The sequence below is a fragment of the Meriones unguiculatus genome, chromosome 19, assembly GCF_030254825.1.
Source record: "Meriones unguiculatus strain TT.TT164.6M chromosome 19, Bangor_MerUng_6.1, whole genome shotgun sequence".
NCBI classification, from domain to species: domain Eukaryota; kingdom Metazoa; phylum Chordata; class Mammalia; order Rodentia; family Muridae; genus Meriones; species Meriones unguiculatus.
The window spans coordinates 35,650,125-35,670,946 of record NC_083366.1 but is presented as its reverse complement, the minus strand read 5'-3'; the positions used below and the strand labels follow the sequence as shown (position 1 = coordinate 35,670,946).

Genomic DNA, 20,822 nt, shown 5'->3' with positions numbered 1-20,822 from the left:
CTTTAAGACATGACTTCAGATGAGTTGTAGACACTGCCTTAGCCTACTTAGTTATTAAAGAAAGAATGTAGTACTTAACTTTGCCTGTAAAACAAGCTTACAGCATTATTTAGAGTCAGTTGCCACTCCTTGCATGATAGGCATTTGGTCTTCTGCAAATCTGAGCAGTGAGCCTCTTTAATCCATTCTCGTGATATCCTTCCTTTGTGAACAGAGCCAGAGAAGTTATGTGTTCCATATTAGGCAAGAAGACCAAACTAAAGCTAACGAACGGCCAGTCGCATTGCAGCTTTCAATAACGATCATATCCCCTTCTATATGGGGCAGAGAAGACAGCAAGCAATCAAAGAAGCACACATTATTACAACACACGATCCACTCAGTGTCCCCCTCATGGGAGTCAGAGAGGAGCATTTACCCAACCTGCTGGTTCCCACTCAGCTCTAGTCCCCCACAAAGCTAGATTAGCAGTCCTTCTGGGTGGTCCAAGAAAAATAGACAAGGCCTATATTACGGAGGCTCTCCTGATTTTATTTTTCAGAACTGTCAACAAATTCAAACTGTTTCAAAGTCTTGTTTTTATGAGAGCAACGTGTTCCTAATACTGGATATTCACAGCCAACTATCTCCAGGCGGTGCTACCTCTGAACTAAAAGTAAAGGTTCTCATAACAGCTAGTGTCTGAAAAGTGGGGTGCAGGCACAATGCACCCAGTCCCTAATCCTGAGCTAAGCGTTGAACTGTATACAGTTCTTCAACATGAGAACCATCAGGTATCAGCTTAAAAATACACTATGAGACTATGAGATGAGCCAGGCATAATGATATATAGTCCTATAATTCTAGCACTCAGGAGGCTGAGGCAAAATGATCATGAGTTCACCACTATTAGCCTGATCCTGTCTCAAAGCCACAGCAATGACATTTATAGAAACGCAAACTCTGTGTGTGTGTTGCATCACATTTGTGTTTTAGAAAATTCTAGTGGAAGAAAAAAACTGAATAATTGGATAAGTAATATATTAGAGTCCAGTTACAGGCTCTATCAGTGATTCACACAAGGTATAATAAGGTTAAACTAAGGGAAATAAAAACAAAAAGAATGCAATAAATATGTAAAATCTCTGAGGAGCCCTTATGGAGGTTGTTAATGGTGTTCACATTTTTTTTAGGCTCCTCCCTCTCTGGGAGCTGATTGCACTTCCTGGTGTTAGCCAATGACAAGTGATGAGAGAAAATGATAGAGTTACTTCAAAGCCAGGGTATTTAATTCCCACCCTCAAAAGCTTTATTTCCTCATAGCATCATCCTGGCAAAGCCATTCCAAGTATCTATGATGAGCTTAGACCCTATCCCTTGTGATGTAAAGAAATGAGCTTGTTCGGCTCTCATAGTAAGAGTTTAAGAAGCAGTGTTACTACAATGTATCCTAACCCTCCAAAAGACTGTAACTAGTGTATCGCAACCCATCCAAACGACTGTAACTGCAGTGTATCCTAACCCATCCAAAGAAATGTTACTACAGTGTATCCTAATCTGTCCAGAGAAGGATCATTACTACAATGTATCCTGTCCTCACTGGTCCATTTGTCTTTACCTCTTTTTAAAAGTACTGTATCAGAGACAAGTAGATACACTACCATTTTACTTCTTGTGTGCATGATAAGCCAGCTTGTCAATAACCTGTGAGACATGCATTCACTTTCCAACATCTATGCTCTTTATGAATTTTCTTAGGATTCTTTTCTGATGACCTGTATCCCCCAGTTAACCTTATTATTGGTGTATTTCACTGAAACTATAAATTGCCATCTCTTTAACATATTATATATAAAAACCTTTAAAATTATTTACACTGAATGGCTAATACATCAATACAAAATAAGAAAATTAGAAATGTGCTACATTCATTGACACTCTAAAGAATTCAAATGCAGGTGTGGGAAAAGAATATAAGAATAAGACAACAATAACATCAATGATATGAGTAACTTTTAATATTTTACTTAACTAACATTTTGAAATTCACAGTAGTTTTTGCAACAAGTTTCTTTTCTAAAATCTAGACAAGTTTGACAAGGGAGCATTTTAAATTCTTATCTCAAAATATAAAAATAGATCCAATTGCAGGGAAGTGTCATTGTTTATTATGAACTCCAGGCAGAATAAGGGTGCACATGGCCCTAGATATGGGTCTTTTTACGCCCTGTCTTGTCTTTGAACAACTACAAAAGCATGAATCTAATGCAGTTGGATCTGTAAAGCTTTTGGCAAACCTAAAATTGTTGTAAAGGAGCAAAATTGAATTGGCTGTTTAGGGAGTTTCAGCTCAGCCTAGATAAGGAACACTCCTGCTGACAGGAAGGGAATTAAAAGAGAACATAGTCAGATTCTTAGGAAGAAATCTCATACTGTACACTCAAGCTTCCAGAGCGTTTTAAAGGAATCAGCCACCGCATCTTTGTCACTTAACTTTTTTTTAATCTGAACTGACAGATCACTGGAGAATAACTGTAGGGAATAAGCCCCACACTGGCAGAGGGGATGGATTAAATCAACCATGAAAATAAGCACTGGCCCATGTGTCTATAGCCTAAAAGAAATGTGAATGAGCATAGTGCTTGTTTAAACCAGGCACAGTAGCCACTACATTGCTTGATATATATATATATATATTGCAAATCTCCATTTGAAATGAAAAGTGAATGTTCACACTTTGAAAGTCAGGGTTCAGCCTTCTACATTTAAAGAATCAAGTTACTGTTTGATTAGCATAGAAACACAGCACATTTCTTGCTTCGCCTTTTATGTTTAATCTTATTTAACAAATATGGATTCGCTTGTACCTTAATTAAAAAAGTAAAATTTTTCCTCGAAAATTCCCGTTTAACAAGCATTAACAGCAATTTAAAAGAGTTTAATGGCTAGCAAAAGGTAAATTGACTTTCTAAGAGATATAGACAACTGTTCTTCACATTTTCAAAATGTAGGGTTGTGTTACACAAACTTCCCAGTACAAAACAACACACAATACAAATGTGATCGCTATCCTATACTCACATCATATCAAGAGAGTGGGGCATAGCACAGCAGTGCCTGGTGGATCTCAGCCCTCTCAATCAAACAACTTTATTATGCACATACTGGAGAGTGAGCAGACATCCTCAGGGACACTTCTTGAGCCCCTACAGGATTCCTCAAGCCTCTGCAAACTGCAGGAGAATGATCTCAGAAACCGTGGCTTTAAATTCTCGAGTGGGTAAATTTGGCCTCATCTTTAGGGCAAATGGATTTCAAATCAAGAATCAAATTTCCATATACAATCCCTGCAGATGTTATGCAAAGCATGGGTCAAGCAAATCAAGGAACACGTAAGCTCTGCCCGCAAGAATTCAATTTCCAATGCCAGTTAAAATCTTTAGGGTTCTGTTGTGATACTGCACTAACAGCACAAGAAGACTTAAAAATTTAAGAGCCTAGCAAGAAAGAGGTTTCTAGACCTTTCTTTTCTTAAGGAAGATCTTCTATTTTTAATAGAACTTCATTTCCTGGTCTTAATCATGTTTCTTATAGGCATGTGGAGAAGTTACACACACCAGGCTCCTCATACCTGCAACTCTATAGCCCTCCACTGTCTCCGAGCCAAGGGAGGGGTTGGCAAGACTATGGTCCTGATTGCTGTGGAGACTGACATCCTACCTTTGCATCCTCAGCCCCTTTTGGTTTCTCTGTCTTCTTTTGTATCAGACTATCCGAAACACTTTGCCTTCAAGGAAGCTGCATTTATTAAGAAACGCATATCATTTACTCCCTTATAAGCTAATTTTTGTCAATCAAAGGTATTTACATTCTGTTTAGTGAACTTATCAGTGTTGTCACATGGGCTAAGCCACATATGTGAATTAACCCATACAGATTTATTAGGGGAAAACAACATTTTTATATGTGCACTTAGATTGTGTTGGGAAAAGCTCATCACTTATATAAGTTTACATTCCAAACAGGGCCTTAGTTTGCTCTTGCTTTTAACAGTTTAGCAATAGAATTCTTTACAGAAGTGAAGTTCCCTCAAAACTTTGAAAGCGTTGCTCCTCTGATTTTATCCACAAAGTTTCATTAATGAAAGGCAGCTACATAGTAACGATGCCAGATAGCTATCTCATGGTAGGTGGCCATTTTCTTTGCAAAATCCTTTCATATTTTCAAATCTATTTCTCTTTGGTGTCCTTCATGTCCACGAGGAAGTTATTCAGGGTAGGTCTTGTTTCTTTAATATTGTTTGGCACTCGGTAGGAACATGAGTGGAAATCCCAAGGACTCGGGAGAGTTGGAGAGTGGGCAAGAGCTCCATAGTGCAGTGATATTGTAGGTTAATAGGCTTGTTTAGGTAAGTGGGGGAAAAGAATTTCACTTCGATGTACTCACATACACATTAAAAATCTTGATTCTCTTCCAGACAGCGTTTACAGTCTCTTTAAAGGAGAAACCTTCCATTACTTTTCTGATATTTTAGGTCTAGCTTTGATCCATTCTACCAGACAGGGTAGTGAGAAGGTCAGCTGTTCCATCAAGAGACCTCAGCAAACTCCCCTCAACTCAGTGTGCTCTCATTCCATCTGCGTCCTCAGCTCCTCTGACACCACCGGACAGGTGCTGCTCCTTCTGTCCTCATGCAGTACCCAGAGATCAGCTCTCCCCTTCCACCATCCCTACATAATGATGAATCTCATGTGTCTCATGAGTCGTTCTTGTTAGATGTACTCCAGCAGGCATGTGATCCAAAATCTCAATAAACACAGGCAAGAGTAGTGAAATGCCATATAATAAAATTAAAAAAAAAAAAGTACTGAAGAACACCTGACTTCCAGGGATCTGTTTTCTTCCCTTCTCAACCCATCACACATCTTTTCCTCCAGGGCACGTTGTTTAAATGAAATATTCTTGAAGTTCCTAGGGAGGTGGATAAGGAAGTAGGCCTGGTTGAAGGTCAGGGGAAGAGCAGACTCACACAATTGTGTACATCTCAGTAAGCTGCTAGGAGCTCCGAGGGCAATGTTTCCTGCTCTCCTGGGGATGTTGTTCAGAGGGCAGATTTTGTGCACTCTGGAACCTCCTCTCTAACAAGCTCCCATGGAATTTGTGGTCCTGTAGCCTAAAACGGGAGCTGGTGGAAGACATCAAGCTAAGATAGGGCCTGGCTGGTTCAGACTATTGATGGCAATTTGCATAGATGTTTTTAAAAACAGGTTTGTTCGTTTGTTTTTTTACCCTAGATCTTTCAAGTGATATGTGGATCTTCTGCCATAAATTCAAAAAAGCGGGGGGTAAGGGCCTACACAACCATATTTTGGAGCTAACACATTATGGAGATGGACACCCAGCATCTCTAAGGCAGCATCGATTTTTCTTGTTTCCTACCGTTGCCAATAACAAAGGCAGATTTCCCAGCAAGTCTGTGTAGGTTTTCAAAATCCTGTCCCTAACCATCTATATTGCACCATATAATTTGCAAACTTTTTGTCTACTGGTACAAGTTGTACTTGTCCTTGGTGAAGGCCCCAGCGATGGCTGCTTCCCTGCATCCTTGGCTCGTCTTCCTTTGACGTTACTGCCTGACAGGTGTGTACACAGATGTCTAGTTACTAAGTCAATTTTTTTCCTTTCAGTCATGCCAGATGATATATTCCTTTCTTCTAGAGTTCCTGTGCCATCAGGATGTCCACACTGAGACCCTTTCCTCTCTCCTCCGCTCATTCCTTTTATCTGCTCCCTCCTGTCACCCTTGCTCTTTATAAAAACTCAGGATTCATACTCAGATTAGCATCCTTAGCCTCAGAATGAACACTTAATTTCCCATCAGCAGGCTTTTGAAAGATGGTTTGCCTACAGCAGGACCAAAATTATGTGTGAAGAAGAAACTCCTTCAAGAAATAAATGGCATCATGGAACAAATATTTTTAAGTGCAGCCCCTGTGTCTAAGTATTTATGCCCACGTCTCAAGAACATGGCCATAAAGGGCATTTACTTACAAATGAGTGTTTGCTTTTGTGAAAACCCTTATAGAGGAAAGGTTTACCCCATCTATAAACGCAATTTTGTTGTCTTCACCAGCCTTGGAAAGTTGACACCCGACTATAGAGTCAGTAGGAGTGCTGGTGAGCCATGTATGCTTGGGAAGGTTAACAGAGCCATTCTGAGGCTGCTGTGTAGCACTGCATAGCACTGATCATATTAGCCCAATCAGTTGCCTTAAAAGCCACTTCACGATGTCCAATGGCAGCACTTTCACTTTCAACCACACTGTTCTCCACCTGTGGGCAGAGCATCCAAGACTGCTCAGAATTTCTAGAAGCCAGTGTTGTGGTGAGTTACATGACTTAGAAATAACCCTGCGGTCAGGTCCAATGGGCATCTCCCCCGAAAGGGCAGGCCTACTCACGCAGAGTTGAGTATAGGGCCAGGTCAAGCTGGACAATGGGAGCATTTCCAGCAGTTAGATAACAGCCAGCATTCCTCAGGAACTTGTGAAATTGGTTCCTGTTTACCAAAGAGTCATTTCCCCTACCTGTGGTAACAAACAAACAAACAAACAACAACAACAAACCACATGTGGCTCTCCAATTACCATATGCCCGTGGCACCTATCAAGGTCCTTGCTAGCCTCCATGTTCCCTCAGGCCTTACTCACAAAAACTTGCTGTATATTTAAAATTCCACACTAGCATCCCATACTTCAAACCTCCTTCTCTACACTAAAGTACCTCCAGCTCACCGGCTTCCCTTTTCCCAGCTACTCATACTTTCGCATAACCCAGTTACTATGCTCTCTATTCTCTGCTGAACTCCCTGCTATTCTCCCCTAGCAGATAGCCCTGGCCATGTTGCCTGCTGGACATGTTCAGTCTACTTCTTCTTCTCTTTCTGCTCTGGAGTCTTCTGGATGCCTCTGTCTGTTCTCACTTTCATATCTCAAAAGCAAACAACCTTCCCCTACTATGGAGTGGTCATTTTGACAGTTTCTTTACTGCACACCCACCCCCCAGATAGACCTTCAAGTCAGAAACACATTCACTTGTGTGCTTGGCTAGCTTTCTATTGTTGTGATAAACATCATTGCCAAAAGCACTCGGAGAAGAGGGGGATTACTATGAAGAAAAGTTAGGGCAGGGATTCAAGGAAGGAACCCAGCAGAAACTGAGGCAGAGAGCAGAGGTCATGGTGGAATGTTCCTTACTGGCTTGCTGTGTATAGCTTGCTCAGGCTGCTTTCTTAGACTCCCCAGGATCACCTGCCTATGGAGGCACTGACCCTAATGGGCTGGGCTCTCTCATATCAATCGTTAAACAACAACAAAAAAAAAAAAACAAAAGAACCCTACTGCCCTGCAGTCTTACCGACAGCCAGTCTGATGGAGGCATTTTCTCAATTGAGGCTCTTCTTCACAGATAACTACCTTATATTGAGTTGACAAAATCTAACCAGAAGATTGGGATGCCTCTCTGTTTTGCAGAGCCTGTGCTTCTCCAATGGGCACAGTGGATTCCTACCTAAACATGTGACCTGTCACTGCTCTCAAGGAACAGAATAAAGAACTTCGCCAGTGAGACATGAAGTCAAGCAAACAAATAATAATAATAATAATAATAATAATAATAATAATAATAATCCTGTATTTGCCTGGTGACAAGAGAGGACTCCAGACTGCAAAGCCATGAGAAGGAATGAGGAGGCAGGCTGTGTACCTGGGCCTCAGTGTGTAAACACAAAGCTAAAGACATCCTTTTCTAAATACAGTAGAAGTTCATAAAATTAGCCAGCTTATTCACTTTAAGCATATAGCTCAGTAGCATTAAGCTCCTTGCCAATATTGTCCAACCCTTATCATTACCTCGATCTAGAACTTTTTCATCATCTCCAACAAGTTCCAAAGCCATTAGTGGTGGAATCAGCACTCCTCTTACCCTCGACCCTGGTACCCACATCTCTACTTCCTGTTTGTTTGCGTTTACCCCTTTTGCCCATTTCCTATTAGCAGGCTCATACACTGTGTTGGCTCCTTCCAGTTACTATATTTTCAAGGTTGCTCAGTTTTATTTTCTTGACACTATTTCTCTCTGTACGACTAGGTGTACTCCAGAAAGTTGGGGTAAGAATAGGTTTGGAGATTCATCACCCACCATGTTTTCTGGTTGGATACCTGGTCACTTTTAAAAACACTCCCTTACTTACTTACTTCTGAGCTTGGGGGCTCTGTGTGTGTGGGCTGTGTGTGTGTGTGTGTGTGTGTGTGTGTGTGTATGTGTGTGTGTGTGTCTTGGTGTTCTTTATCTATGTACATTTCTTTATTATTAATATAAAATTATTTATAATAGAACAAATATGTGCATTGCTCAAATCACAAGCTGATAATTAATTGCACACATTAGCATAGCATAATGGCTGGTCTTAGTCCTGTCAGTCAGTACACATGGGCTGTTCCAGACACTGAACAATGTCACTATCACTTCTGTACAAAATTATCAGACTTTTTGTCCCCCGAGAACAGAATGTGGTTGGCCTTGCTTGGCACTATCTCCTTCATTAAACAATAACCAATGCATAGTAAGGACTCAGGAAGTGTTTGTTGAGTGAGTGAATGCATGTAATGATGCAAAAACAGAGAAATAATAGTAAGTCACCAGGTGTACTACAGCAGGATTCCTGCCCTGCGGTCCTCTAACAAGACCCAGAGAGCTGAGTAATGACCCTCCATAACCTCTGATTTCAGCACGGCTCTAACAGAGGAGACTAACTGATAACAAGCATGACCTTGCTACCCAACATGCATGTCCAGCTATAGCACTTTTCTTGTTTTCTGTGCATGAGAGAGAGTTTAGTGTTGATAATCAAATCTCCACAAGTCGCTCTCACCACAGGTAGCCAAGGGATTTAAGCTGAGAGATAAAGGGAAAAAGAGAACTGGGAGATTATAGCCAGAGGTTCCTGGAATCGTCAGAACCAAGTAAATGGAACCAACCAGATAGGACTTGTGAACACCTTATGTATTTGTCAGGGTTCTCTAGAGTCACAGAATCCATAGGATGAATTTCTTTTTTTAATGAAATTCTTTAGATTGCTTTACACAGTGTAGTCTGGGCAATCCAACAATGCTATCTTTACCTGAGAGCCAGCAGCTGTTCCAGCTATAAGACTGGAGGATGCTTCAGAGCCCCAATCTAATGTTGACGCCTGGAGAGCCACCGATTCAGATATCAACAGAAGATGGTGGTGGCAGCATGGAAGGCAGCAGTGGCGGTGATGACAGCAGCAACAGCATCCTTCACCTCTAACTGAGGACATTTTGAGCTCTATATTGAGAGTCTACTCATTCTAAGTACCCTGATTCTACCAGACTCTTTTTTTTAACTTTTTTTTTATTAATTACACTTTATTTATTTTGTATCCCCCCATAAGCCCCTCCCTCCTCCCCTCCCGATCCCACCCTCCTTCCCCTTTCTGCATGCATGCCCCTCCCCAAGTCCACTAATAGGGGAGGTTCTCCTCTACTTCTTTCTGATCTTAGTCTATCAGTTCTCATCAAAAGTGGCTGCATTGTCCTCTTCTGTGGCCTGGTAAGGCTGCTCCCCCCTCAGGGGGAGGTGATCAAAGAGCAGGCCAATCAGATAATGTCAGAGGCAGTCCCTCTTCCCATTACTATGTAACCCACTTGGACACTGAACTGCCACGGGCTACATCTGTGCAGGGGTTCTAGGTTATCTCCATGAATAGTCCTTGGTTGGAGTATGAGTCTCTGGGAAGTTCCCTGTGTTCAAACTTTCTTGTTCTGTTGCTCTTCTTGTGGAGTTCCTGTCCTCTCCAGCTCTTACTATTTCCCACTTCTTACATAAAATTCCATTCACTCTGCCCGACAGTTGGCCATCAGGCTCAGCATCTGCTTTGATAGTCTGCAGGGCAGAGGCTTTCAGAGGCCCTCTGTGGCAGGTTCCTAGTTTGTTTCCTGTTTTCTTCTTCTGGCTTTCAGAGGCCCTCTGTAGCAGGTTCCTAGGTTGTTTCCTGTTTTCTTCTTCTGATGTCCATCCTCTTTGCCTTTCAGGATGGGGATTGAGTGTTTTAGTCAGGGTCTTTTCTCTTGCTTAGTTTCTTTAGATGCACAGATTTTAGTGGGTTTGTCCTATGTTGTATGTCTATATGAGTGAGTATATACCGTGTGTGTCTTTTTGCTCTACCAGACTCTTACAGTCATGCCCTGGGCTTCCATGTCTGTTTCCTGAAAACAGCCGGGAAAGTATGTGGGAGCAGGAAAGTTGTTATCTGATGGCTTCATCTCACAAGAAGCTGTAGGCCCCTCACTAGTGAGTATGTCTAACCTGCAGCCCAGCAGAACTAAGAAGACAGCCTAACACAAAACCATGACCTTAGTTTTCTATGTGTGACTTCCTTTATTTTCTCCTTCTCCTCCTTCTATAACTGGCTTGAGTGATTCTCAAATGCGAACTTTTAGATGATAATGTCGTTTCCCAACTTTAGACAGCCTGAGATTTGTCTTCAACAATACCAAGGTGATGGCTTTCCCCCTCTATAATACAACTCTTCCTGGGCATTCCAGAAACCACAACTAACTAATTAGTTCCTTGTCCATGAATATTAACATGTCTGTGACTAAGTGTTCTCACTGCCCCCAGTGTGGCAGCAAAATATCCATCCTCAGTTAGGAACCTGCTGTGCAAGGTTGTCTTGGAAGAGGTGGGGCTGACCTAGAATGCTCAAGCTGAGCACGAAAATCACACCTGAAACTATCAGGATGGTTTGTGGTTCTGCTCTCTACAACCGTCTCAACAACAAAGGAAGTAACTTCATGTTTTGGTTTAGTTTGTTTTGGGTTTTTTTGTTTGTTTGTTTGGTTGGTTGGTTTTGTTTTATTGTTTGTTTTGTTTTGTTTGTTTGTTTGTTTGTTTGTTTTGCAAGACAAGGTTTCTCTATGTAGCCTTGGCTGACTTGGACTCACTTTGTAGACCAGGCTGGCCTCAAACTCACACAGAGTAACTTTATGTTTTATCAAAGATAACCTGTGACAGATAATGTGTGACAGTTCAACCCACACTGCAGTATCTCTCCTAAGGGCACCTTCCATGGTCTAGATCTTTCTTTCATTTATTGGATAATTTCTTGTGATCCTGTTTACTGTTCATATTAGTTTCATTTCTGTAGCTGTGGCAAACATCATGACTAAAAGCTCCTTGGGGAGAAAGGGATTTATTTCAGCTCACAGTTACAGATCATAGTCCATCATCGAGGCGAGCCAAGGTAGGAACCGTGGAAGAACACTGCTTATTTGCTTGCTCCCCATGGCTTACTTGTACTCGCTTTCTTATACCATTCAAGACTACCTGCTAAGAAATGGCCCTGCCTGCGGTGATCTGGGCCCCTCCACAACAATTATTAATCAAGAGAATGCCCCTATAGTCAGTCATGCCCATAGGCCAACCTGATGCAGGCAATTCCTCAGTTGACTGGTGACTCTAGTTTGTGTCAAACTGACAAAACTTTGAAGAAATCACTTTCTCAAATTTTAGTATTTTGGTAGTATTCTAAGATCCCCAGTCAATGGCTATCATAGAAAGAAATCAAATGACAACAAATCTGGCATGGACATGAGGGAGGAGGATCTCTTACACACTGAGGGCCGGAGTGTAAACTAGTGGAGTCACTTTGGAAAGCAGTCTTGTGTTTCCTCTACCAGCTAGAAGTAGAAGCACTATATGTCTTACACCACTCCTGGGCACATGCCCTAAGGAATCTGTAGCCTACTACACAGACACATATACTTCCGTGTTCATCGCAGCCCTATTCACAATAGCTAGAAAACGAAATTAGCTCAGATTTCCAGCAACAGACAAGCAGATAATGAGAAACAAATACACAATGCGATTTTATTCAGCTACAAAGAAAAAATGAAATTTGCAGGGAAAAAAAATGAATAGAACTGAAATATAAATATGCAGATATAAGCAAACCAGCTGAGAAAGAGAAACACTGCATGTTTTCTCTGATATGTGGATCCTAGCCCTGACTCTTTAATTGTGTGCATCTCCCTCAGAGAATCTTGGGAATCAAAGAAACTAAAAGGGGGACAGTTGACAGGAACTTGGTTTAAGGCAAGAATGACAGCACAATGTAGGTTAAATGAGGGTGGTTGTCATCAGAGGGCATGTTTTTGCTTTCCTTGGGTCTGATGAACTATTTAAAATGCAGGTACAATCAGTCTGGGTCCTAAATGTAAAGATTCAAGAAAATATGGATCAAAAGCATTTTCAACTCCATCTGTAATAAATGTGCATAGACTTTTTCCATTGTGTTGATTTTCTAGGCAAGATGATATAACAATTAGCAATACAGTAACAAAAACCAAGCCAGGCTGTGATAAGCAACACAGAGGCCTTGTAAAGTATGTGCAGGGCTCACATAGGTGATATATAATCACTGTAAATAGGAGCTGTGGGCGCCTGTGAATTTGGGTAGTCGCAGAAGCTTTGGAACTGAGACCAATACCCAAGTACACGAAGAACAGCTGTTGATTCTGACTTTCTACTCTGGGCTTCTGGAACTGATTTCACATGGATCTCATCCTATGCAATGCCGTTGATCACTTGGGTCTTGTGGAAACCTTAAACATTCAAAACAAAAAAAAAATAATGTATAGGCAAATTACAGAAACTTAACAAATAGCAAAATGCAAGTTATTTCTTGATCATATTAAATTGTTTATTTTATAACTTTCAAGCCATTTTACTACAGCCCTCTCCTTTCCCTAGGAAGTTGTGAGTTTGAGAGCATTTTGTTTTTCTTATCTTTTTCAAAACCTTGGGTGTTAAATTTTTCAAAGTGTATTTCATAAACTAAATTTCATATTTAATATTGACCCTCTCAAGCATATTGTAACCAGATGTAGAAAATAAATACTAGAAGAAAGTGAAATCTTGGATATTACATGTCTGGAGTCAGTTTTGTCCCTCAATGCATTATTTTACCTTCAAGTATCATTTGTATAGTTCAGCTATGTCCTTGAACTTTCTCAGTTTACTTATTTTTAAATTTTCTATGGCAATATTTCACTTTGCTTTATAAAGTAAGACATTGTATTTTTGTATTTTATATTATTAGGTAGATGATTTTGACATTTTTAACCCAAGTTTACACGCTTGTATATTTCTCTTTACTTTCTTTGTACCGCAATACGGTCACATCTGACTGCCCATGACAATGTTGCTTCAGATGCAAATCAGTTTTCAGAATGCAGTAGGGTTTTGCTTAGGTGTGTGCCTTTCCAGCCAAGCTGCTATTAGAGAAAATACTTGAGTAATGTGAGCTCGTGGACACAAAGCATTGAAGACACATCTGGGACCCTGTCTCATTAGTAGGCCAGGGTCTGTTGCGCTTGTCTGCCAATACCTACCTGCCAATATTCCGAAGTCTTTTCAGTTTCTAAATGGTGATTTAGATAAATGCTTTTCTAATCCAAATGAAACCATGTGGTATTGAATGGAGCCATGAAAATAAGCACTGTTACACATGCCTTGAAAGAAGACTAGAGAAAACTTGGTTTGAATCAGGCAGGAGGTGAGGTGCAATTAGATCCCACTGTCTGTAACCACATCATAAAAAAATGTCAAAGCCCACTCTTCCAGGAATTGCAGGATGCAAGAGATCTTGAAGGTCAGAATTGATTTGGGATCCTTCACTTTCAATCAGGGAAAAATAACAAAATAGGCCTTCCCCTTAAAGTTCTGGTAATGATGACAATGGCTGGGTTATATAAGTTACCTAGACCTCTAGAATCACATACAGGGCCCAAGGTACCCCTGGGTACCTTGCAAGACACGTCACATATTTGAGCATTTGAAGAGATATACAGAGATTGAATGACCCACTGAGGACTTTTATCAAATTGGCCATTATGGCCATCCTGGTGGTGCCTGAGACCAGAGAACTGGAATTCAGTGAACCCAGGGGGACACTGCAAACTCACTAGTGTGGCAGTGTTCTCCTTGAGCAAACCTGAATCGTTATCTGAAATCTAACAGACACCATGGCTGACTGTGAGGGCTCATCTTCCCCCCCCACCCATGTCTCCAAAGTTTAAGTGACTCAGAACTTCTTTGACTCTTAGTTTCAGGCAGTCAGCCTCAACATTTCCCCTGTAAATGTCACTCAAGACATGTAGATTCCAGCCAGAGACTCCTTCTCTTCCTTCACTTCCTTCTCCTAAGCCATGTCTTTATAGGCCCACATCCACCATGGTGCTGCTATCACTCCTCAGGCCACAGAGAAACTCTTCAGATTTAGCTCTCTTTTGTCAGGTTTACACCATCTATAATCTAATCAATTAATAGTTATGGATCTAGCTTACACTTCTGCTGGGATTCTGTAATAATTACCTCCAAGTGGTATATTTTGTGAATTAGTATTATTTCTTCAAAGACAGAGTAAGCTTCTAGAAGGTAGAACTGTCTCTTTAAACCCTGCATACTATCTGTCACCCTACCATTTTCTAGGTGACATTCAATATCTCTTATAAAATGATTCGTTACAAAAGTATTCATTAGCTAATATCCCTGCTGGGTGCCCTCAATATATAGTTCAATATGCATGCATTTTCAGGCATATCTGTTGTTCGAAGGCATGTATATCATACGCCATTTCATATGTGTATAGATTTAAAAACTGAGATTGTCCTAAAGCTGTTGAACATCTGAGAAGCAATGTGTCTTGTTCACTGAAGAGACAGCTTTCCACAGACACACAGCTCCGAGAAAATCAATTTATTCTCTTAGGTCCTTAAGGTGATAATGTATCTAACCAATTCGCAGCCACCAACCACAGTTCCTTTAGTTTAAGAACTCTGATCAGCAAGCAAAAATAAATAAATAAATAAATAAATAAATAAATAACACAGGGTTCTTTTACTCTGAAAGAGAGAGAGAGAGAGAGAGAGAGAGAGAGAAATCTGTACTCTAAAGCAGAACACTGTTAAACCAGGATGTCTGAGAAAATTGGTGGAGGTCTGAAGTAGCAAGTGAAAATGATGCCACTAATGGCGTTGATGATGGATGGAAAGAAGATTACTAACAATTTAGTGTTCTGTTCCTAACTTCAGTCAAGCATTTACCAAAAGAATTAAACGGGTTGAACTTTGAAAATCAAAAGCAAATCTTGAAAGCATGAGTATATTTTGCAGGTGGAAAAGAAGGGAAAGGATAGAATGTGCTCCGAAACAGTCTTCCATCCTTGGGCCCTTCTTCAATGCAGGGCTTTTAAAGCAATGCTCGGAGTTTTAAGAATATCTGCCGTGTTACTAAAATTTCCACCAGAAATGTTTTCGTTTCATACAGAATCCCACAGTCCTCTGCCATGCCAAGGACCTTCATGGAGAGGCGGCAACCCTTCATACAGGGTTGTCAGTGTGCACAGGGCAGCCAACCAGATGCCTCTTATCTGTCCTGTTTGTTTCACGCCGTCCTTCCTGTCTTCCCTACAGCTACCTCATCCCTGAACTCCCAGCTGCAACAGCTCCAGCAACTCCAGCTCCAGCAGCAGCAGCAGCAACAGCAGCAGCAACAGCAGCAGCAGCAGCAACCACCACCTCCTCCACCAACCAGCCAGCACCCACAGCCAGCCTCACAGCCAACCCCCCAGCCTCAGCAGCCGCAGTCCCAGTCCACCTCGCCCCACCAGCCACCATCTGCCTCCCAGCAGTTGCCGGCTCCCCCAGCTCAGCTGCAGCAGGCTACCCAGCCTCCACAGCACCCACCTCACTCCCACCCCCAGAGCCAGAGCCAGAACCAGCCATCTCCAACCCAGCAGAGCTCAAGTCCCCCTCAGAAACCCAGCCCATCTCCAGGACATAGCCTTCCGTCACCGCTCACTCCGCCTAACCCTCTACAGGTACGCTTTCCATCCTCCTCAGGAGAGTGGACTTTTCCATGGTGTCCTACAGTCCCCACAGGCAGAGGGCCAGCAAGACATAGCATCCCCGTTCTGCGGCGTCCAATTCAAATTGATCTCCCAGACTTAGAGGAGAGGAAGCAAAATGGCAGGCAGCTGGGGATGCATGTAAAGGAAACAAATAGAGGCCCATTGATGCTGCCCTCCGAAGGATAAATGTTATGTCTTTCTTTCGGTGAGAGGACAGCACTGTAAGTGCACTTGTAGCCTGTAATAACTCCATTTTATGATACTTTTTGAAGGCAGCAAAGATAGCATCCAATTAAAATTATTACTAGCACAGTTTTGTAGCCCCGTGGAGAACTGCATCTACTATCCACGAGGCCTGGTGGTTATTTCTCTCTATTATGAATACAACAGTGTCTTACCTTCAGTAGTTTCTGCTCTTTTGTTTTTATTTTTCTAAGGACTCTCTGGGATCAGGAGGGCAAAGGAATTTAGCCCTAGTCCTGGGTCCCGGATTCCAACCACTACTCCACAAACTAACAAGTATTCTAAATTCATGCCCAGAGCCCCAGAAAATACGGACTGTGAAACAAGATAAAGCAGCTCTTATTTACTTTATTCCTGTGAGGCTGCAGAAAAAAGTTTTTTGAAAGATGCTTGTAGGCTAATCATAAAAACTTATCTTTTAAAAAAAATTAAAATAAATTAAAAAATTTTTAAAAAACCTTATCTTTTACCTACTATAATTGAATAGGATTGGGAAGGAACATAAAGAAGTATGTAACTTTAACTTCCTGATGGCTTTCTTTAGAACTGATCCCTCCAGACAGGATGAGTGGGACGCTCCAGAAGGCAGAGAGACACGACCCTTTTTTCAACTTAGATGAGGCACTTTCCTCAGTGAGATTCCGACCCAGGGTATTCCTAGGCATGATAACAAACACAGAGGCGGTTTGCTAGCATTCACTTCAAATGCTAGTTAGCCCACCTGCCTTCCTTAGAGGTGAGCCTTGATCCATCACCACCCCACCCCCCAACACAAGGACTACACTACCCAGAGCATCTACACACAAAAAAAAAAATAAAGAAAGAAAGAAAAGAAAAGAAGCACAATTTGGCTGCTACACAAAAAAAAAATAAAAAAAAAGAAAAGAAACAATCAAACAGACAAAAACGCTGGTAGGTCAGGAACTTAGCAGCTTAGAACTGATTTTACTTGGTGCCCATTGCTTCACCTCTTTGAACTTGCTTTCTCAGAGTGGCCACAAGTCTGCCCGGAAAGACAAACATTTGATTCCTGGACAAGTAGTTAGAGGTACCTTTCCCCATGAGCACATTCCTAAGACAGAGCTAAAAATGTATTATTTCACAAATCTTAGAAGGACAAGACAACCTAACAATTTTGACATGATACTGAAATGAACACAAGCCAAAAGATGTGTTCCTTGGATGCCTGACATCTGATGGGAGAGCAGACATAAGCAAATGCACTATTCAAGCAGCTCAACGTTGCCAGCATCCAAAATGCATTTCTGTCATTCCAGACACAGAGGGTTTAACACTTTTTAAGAACAGTTAAAGTAGACAGAGTGATCATACATATATATATGATACATATATATGCATCATATCCATACCCAGTGAATCAGTGACTTTCAAATTCTGTAAGCAAACACTACCAGACAGAAAGAACTTGCTTTATTTTGGCTCAGAGTTTTTTGTTGTTGTTGTTGTTTTGTTTTGGTTTGGTTTTGGTGTTTTTTTTAATTTTATTTTATTTTATTAATTACACTTTATTTACTTTGTATCCCCCCATAAGCCCCTTCCTCCTCTCCTCCCGATCCCACCCTTCCACCCCCTTCTTCACACATGCCCCTCCCCAAGTCCACAGATAAGGGAGGTCTTCCTCTTCTTCCTTCTGATCTTAGTCTATCAGATCACATCAGGAGTGGCTGCATTGTCATCTTCTGTGGCCTGGTAAGGCTGCTCCCCCCTCAGGGGGAGGTGATCAAAGAGCAGGCCAATCAGATTATGTCAGAGGCAGTCCCTCTTCCCATTACTATGTAACCCACTTGGACACTGAACTGCCATGGGCTACATCTGAGCAGAGGTTCTAGGTTATCTCCATGCCTGGTACTTGGTTGGAGTATGAGTCTCTGGGAAGACCCCTGTGTTCAAATTTTCTGGTTCTGTTGCTCTCCTTGTGGGGTTCCTGTCCTCTCCAGATCTTACTATTTCCCACTTCTTACATAAGATTCCATACACTCTGCCCAACAGTTGGCCATAAGTCTCAGCGTCTGCTTTGATAGTGTTTTTGAGAGTTGCATTTCATTCTAGCAGAGAGGGCATGGGGAAGTCGCCCAGTCTGTAGCAGCAGTGAGAGGCAGATCCTATTCACAATTGTGAACCAAGAAACAGAAACCAAAGAGGAAACCAGGAACTGGTCTTCAAAGGCCTATCCTTGGGGGTGGATTTCTGCCATCCACCCCACCTATATGTTCTTCATTCTCCCCAGACAGCCCCCCTAGCTGGGGAGTAAGCTTCCAACAGGACCTGGTGGGAGATGGTTCACATTCCAACCACAACAGCATGTGATTAAGCATTTCTACACTGCCACCACTGAGACACCAAAATGGGTTAAATTGACTAAGAAAAGCTCACCTTGCCTTGACAGATGGCATGACTTGCCTCTGCCCATGTTGTTGATGATAACCCAGAGCTGTTGCCCAGTGGGAAGCTAGCTAGTTTGGAGCTGTGTAGATATCACCGAACTCTGAGGAGACCTGAAGAGATCTGAGCTTCCTCCAACAACTACCATAGAAATCCCGGCTGCTTCATTTTGTTTAATTTTTCAGCAAAGGAATGCTCGAGGCCACATTTGGTTTCTTCGTAGTCCTGATGAAATATTTCAACGTTTCATTGTTGGGAGTCTTGCTTCTAAACTTAATCAATACATTTACGGTATATAAGTACAGACACACAAACATCTGTGGGCCTGAATAGGAACCATCAAAGGAGTGCCTTATTCAAAGTTCAAACGTTTCTGAGTAGATACATGTTTATGTCAACAGAATAAAAGCACTCTCCCCTTAATGTAGGCATGTGTAAAGGAAAGGGAGAATTTCATGGTCTAAGCTTTTCTCCCCCAACGCTCACTGCAAGGCTTTTTTGAGTTTGAGGAACATGGAAGATTTGAAATTTTTAAAAAGGAAACCATTTAAAAGGCACGGCACAGACATTTTAATTCTCAGAGGTAACAATCTTTATGATGTAGAATGAAGTGTTTTGTCTGAAAATTATTCAGGGAATAAAGATCAACTAAATTCACATGTGACAACTTAAATTTCATTTTTACGATTCTTCATTTTCATGTGGGCTTTATCCTTTTACACTATTCAGAGATACCATTTTAGAACTGCAGCGTAGATTATTAGGGAAAGCCAGTGCACCTGAAGGCATTTTTTGTTTTATATTTGGCTCAAAAAACCTTTTGCAAGATAACAATTATTTCCAATGTTGTACCGTTTCTGCGATGTCCTCAGAAAACATTCATGAAAGCAGGTAGTGAAGGTATGTTTGGGTGAGGTCATTCCTCAAAATGGAGGGGGAAAAATGAGTAGTGTTAACAGGTAGCCGCACCTAGACAAAAAGTCTCCAAGTAGTTCCCTTGGGTTTTTCTGTAAATTTTCAATATAATTTTATTTCACTTTTTTTTTTACACTCAATTCCATGAAATGAGTTGTATTTACAAAACCAGATTGTTATCTCAAGGCAGACAAGACTCTAAAGTGTTACTCCTTCAGAAAAGCTTGGTTAAGAGGAGAACCTTGTTCCTTAAGGTTGATCGCTGGGGGGTCAGGGAAGGTGAGTCAAGAGTCTAATAGAATACTGCCGGGTTGTGTTTAGATTCTCCACTAAGACTCAAAGCCCACCCACTCACAACTTGCTTCCATGCCAGCAGGGTGAGAGGTTCTAAACAGAAAACAAACAAACAAATGGGTCCTCAGGAGCCAGGCAGTCAGGGCACACAGGCAGGTGCAAGTGGAAAATGCAAAATGAATTTATATGAAGAGTGCATGGAACAGTGTGTCAGAAAGCTGAAGTTAGTCCTTGGATTCAAGGATGGTTTGATTGGAGTCCATGCACCTCCATTTTTCTGTAACCCATCAGCAATAGAATAGGCAAAGATCTGAAACAACAAATACAAGCAACCTTTTATATAAGGAGGATTTAATGTAGTTATTCCTGGTAGAAAAAAAAAACTCAAAATTTTAGTTCAATGTTAGTCTAATCAGGCAGAGATCCTGTGAGCATGAGAATGGTGAGGCTCTTCCTTTCCTGGGGATGTCCATCCGTTTTTCACAAGTACTGGAGGCATCATGGTCATTTTGCTGACAGCCAAACTAGCCCCTCCTAAAGGGTCTGACTGGGCCTGTCTGGAGCCATTGTGGTGTGCTGGAAGGTCCAGGGCTTCCTTCTCATTCCAGCTCTATTTCCAACACTTGTGCCTTTTGACAGGTTATTGTAACTCTCTGGATGTCAGTTTTGTTTTGTTTTGTTTTCTTCATCTGCCATCTGCCATTTCTAAGAACCTTTTCAGGCCTATGCATGTATGATACAAATGTTGGTAGAAGTCTGGGATTTCACTGGCTACGGAAAAGCTTATTTTCAGATTTTGAGTATTCTTCAAGGTCAGGTGAATTTCTTCCCACTCAGCTGGATGGCTGAGTGGAAAGAGAGTGGAAAACAAACGTAAGTGGGATAATGATAGCAGAAGAAGGTTTTATCTTAGCCAGAGAGCCCAAATTAAAGTCAAGTTTTCATCCTCAGAGAGTCGCCGCTCTAAGCTCTCATCCCAGATTGCTTTGCCACA

The 20,822-nt window shown here is 41.5% G+C and overlaps 1 protein-coding gene across 2 annotated transcripts in view; it reads left to right on the top strand.

The window, feature by feature from the left end:
- The window catches only part of Pou6f2 (POU class 6 homeobox 2), a 380,942-nt gene that overhangs the window by 239,627 nt on the left and 120,493 nt on the right, over positions 1–20,822 (top strand). For both annotated transcript variants that reach the window (XM_021652839.2, XM_060372425.1), the window contains exon 4: positions 15,537–15,943. In XM_021652839.2, coding sequence (XP_021508514.1) covers positions 15,537–15,943 — 407 coding nt within the window. The remainder of the gene's footprint in view (positions 1–15,536; positions 15,944–20,822) is intronic.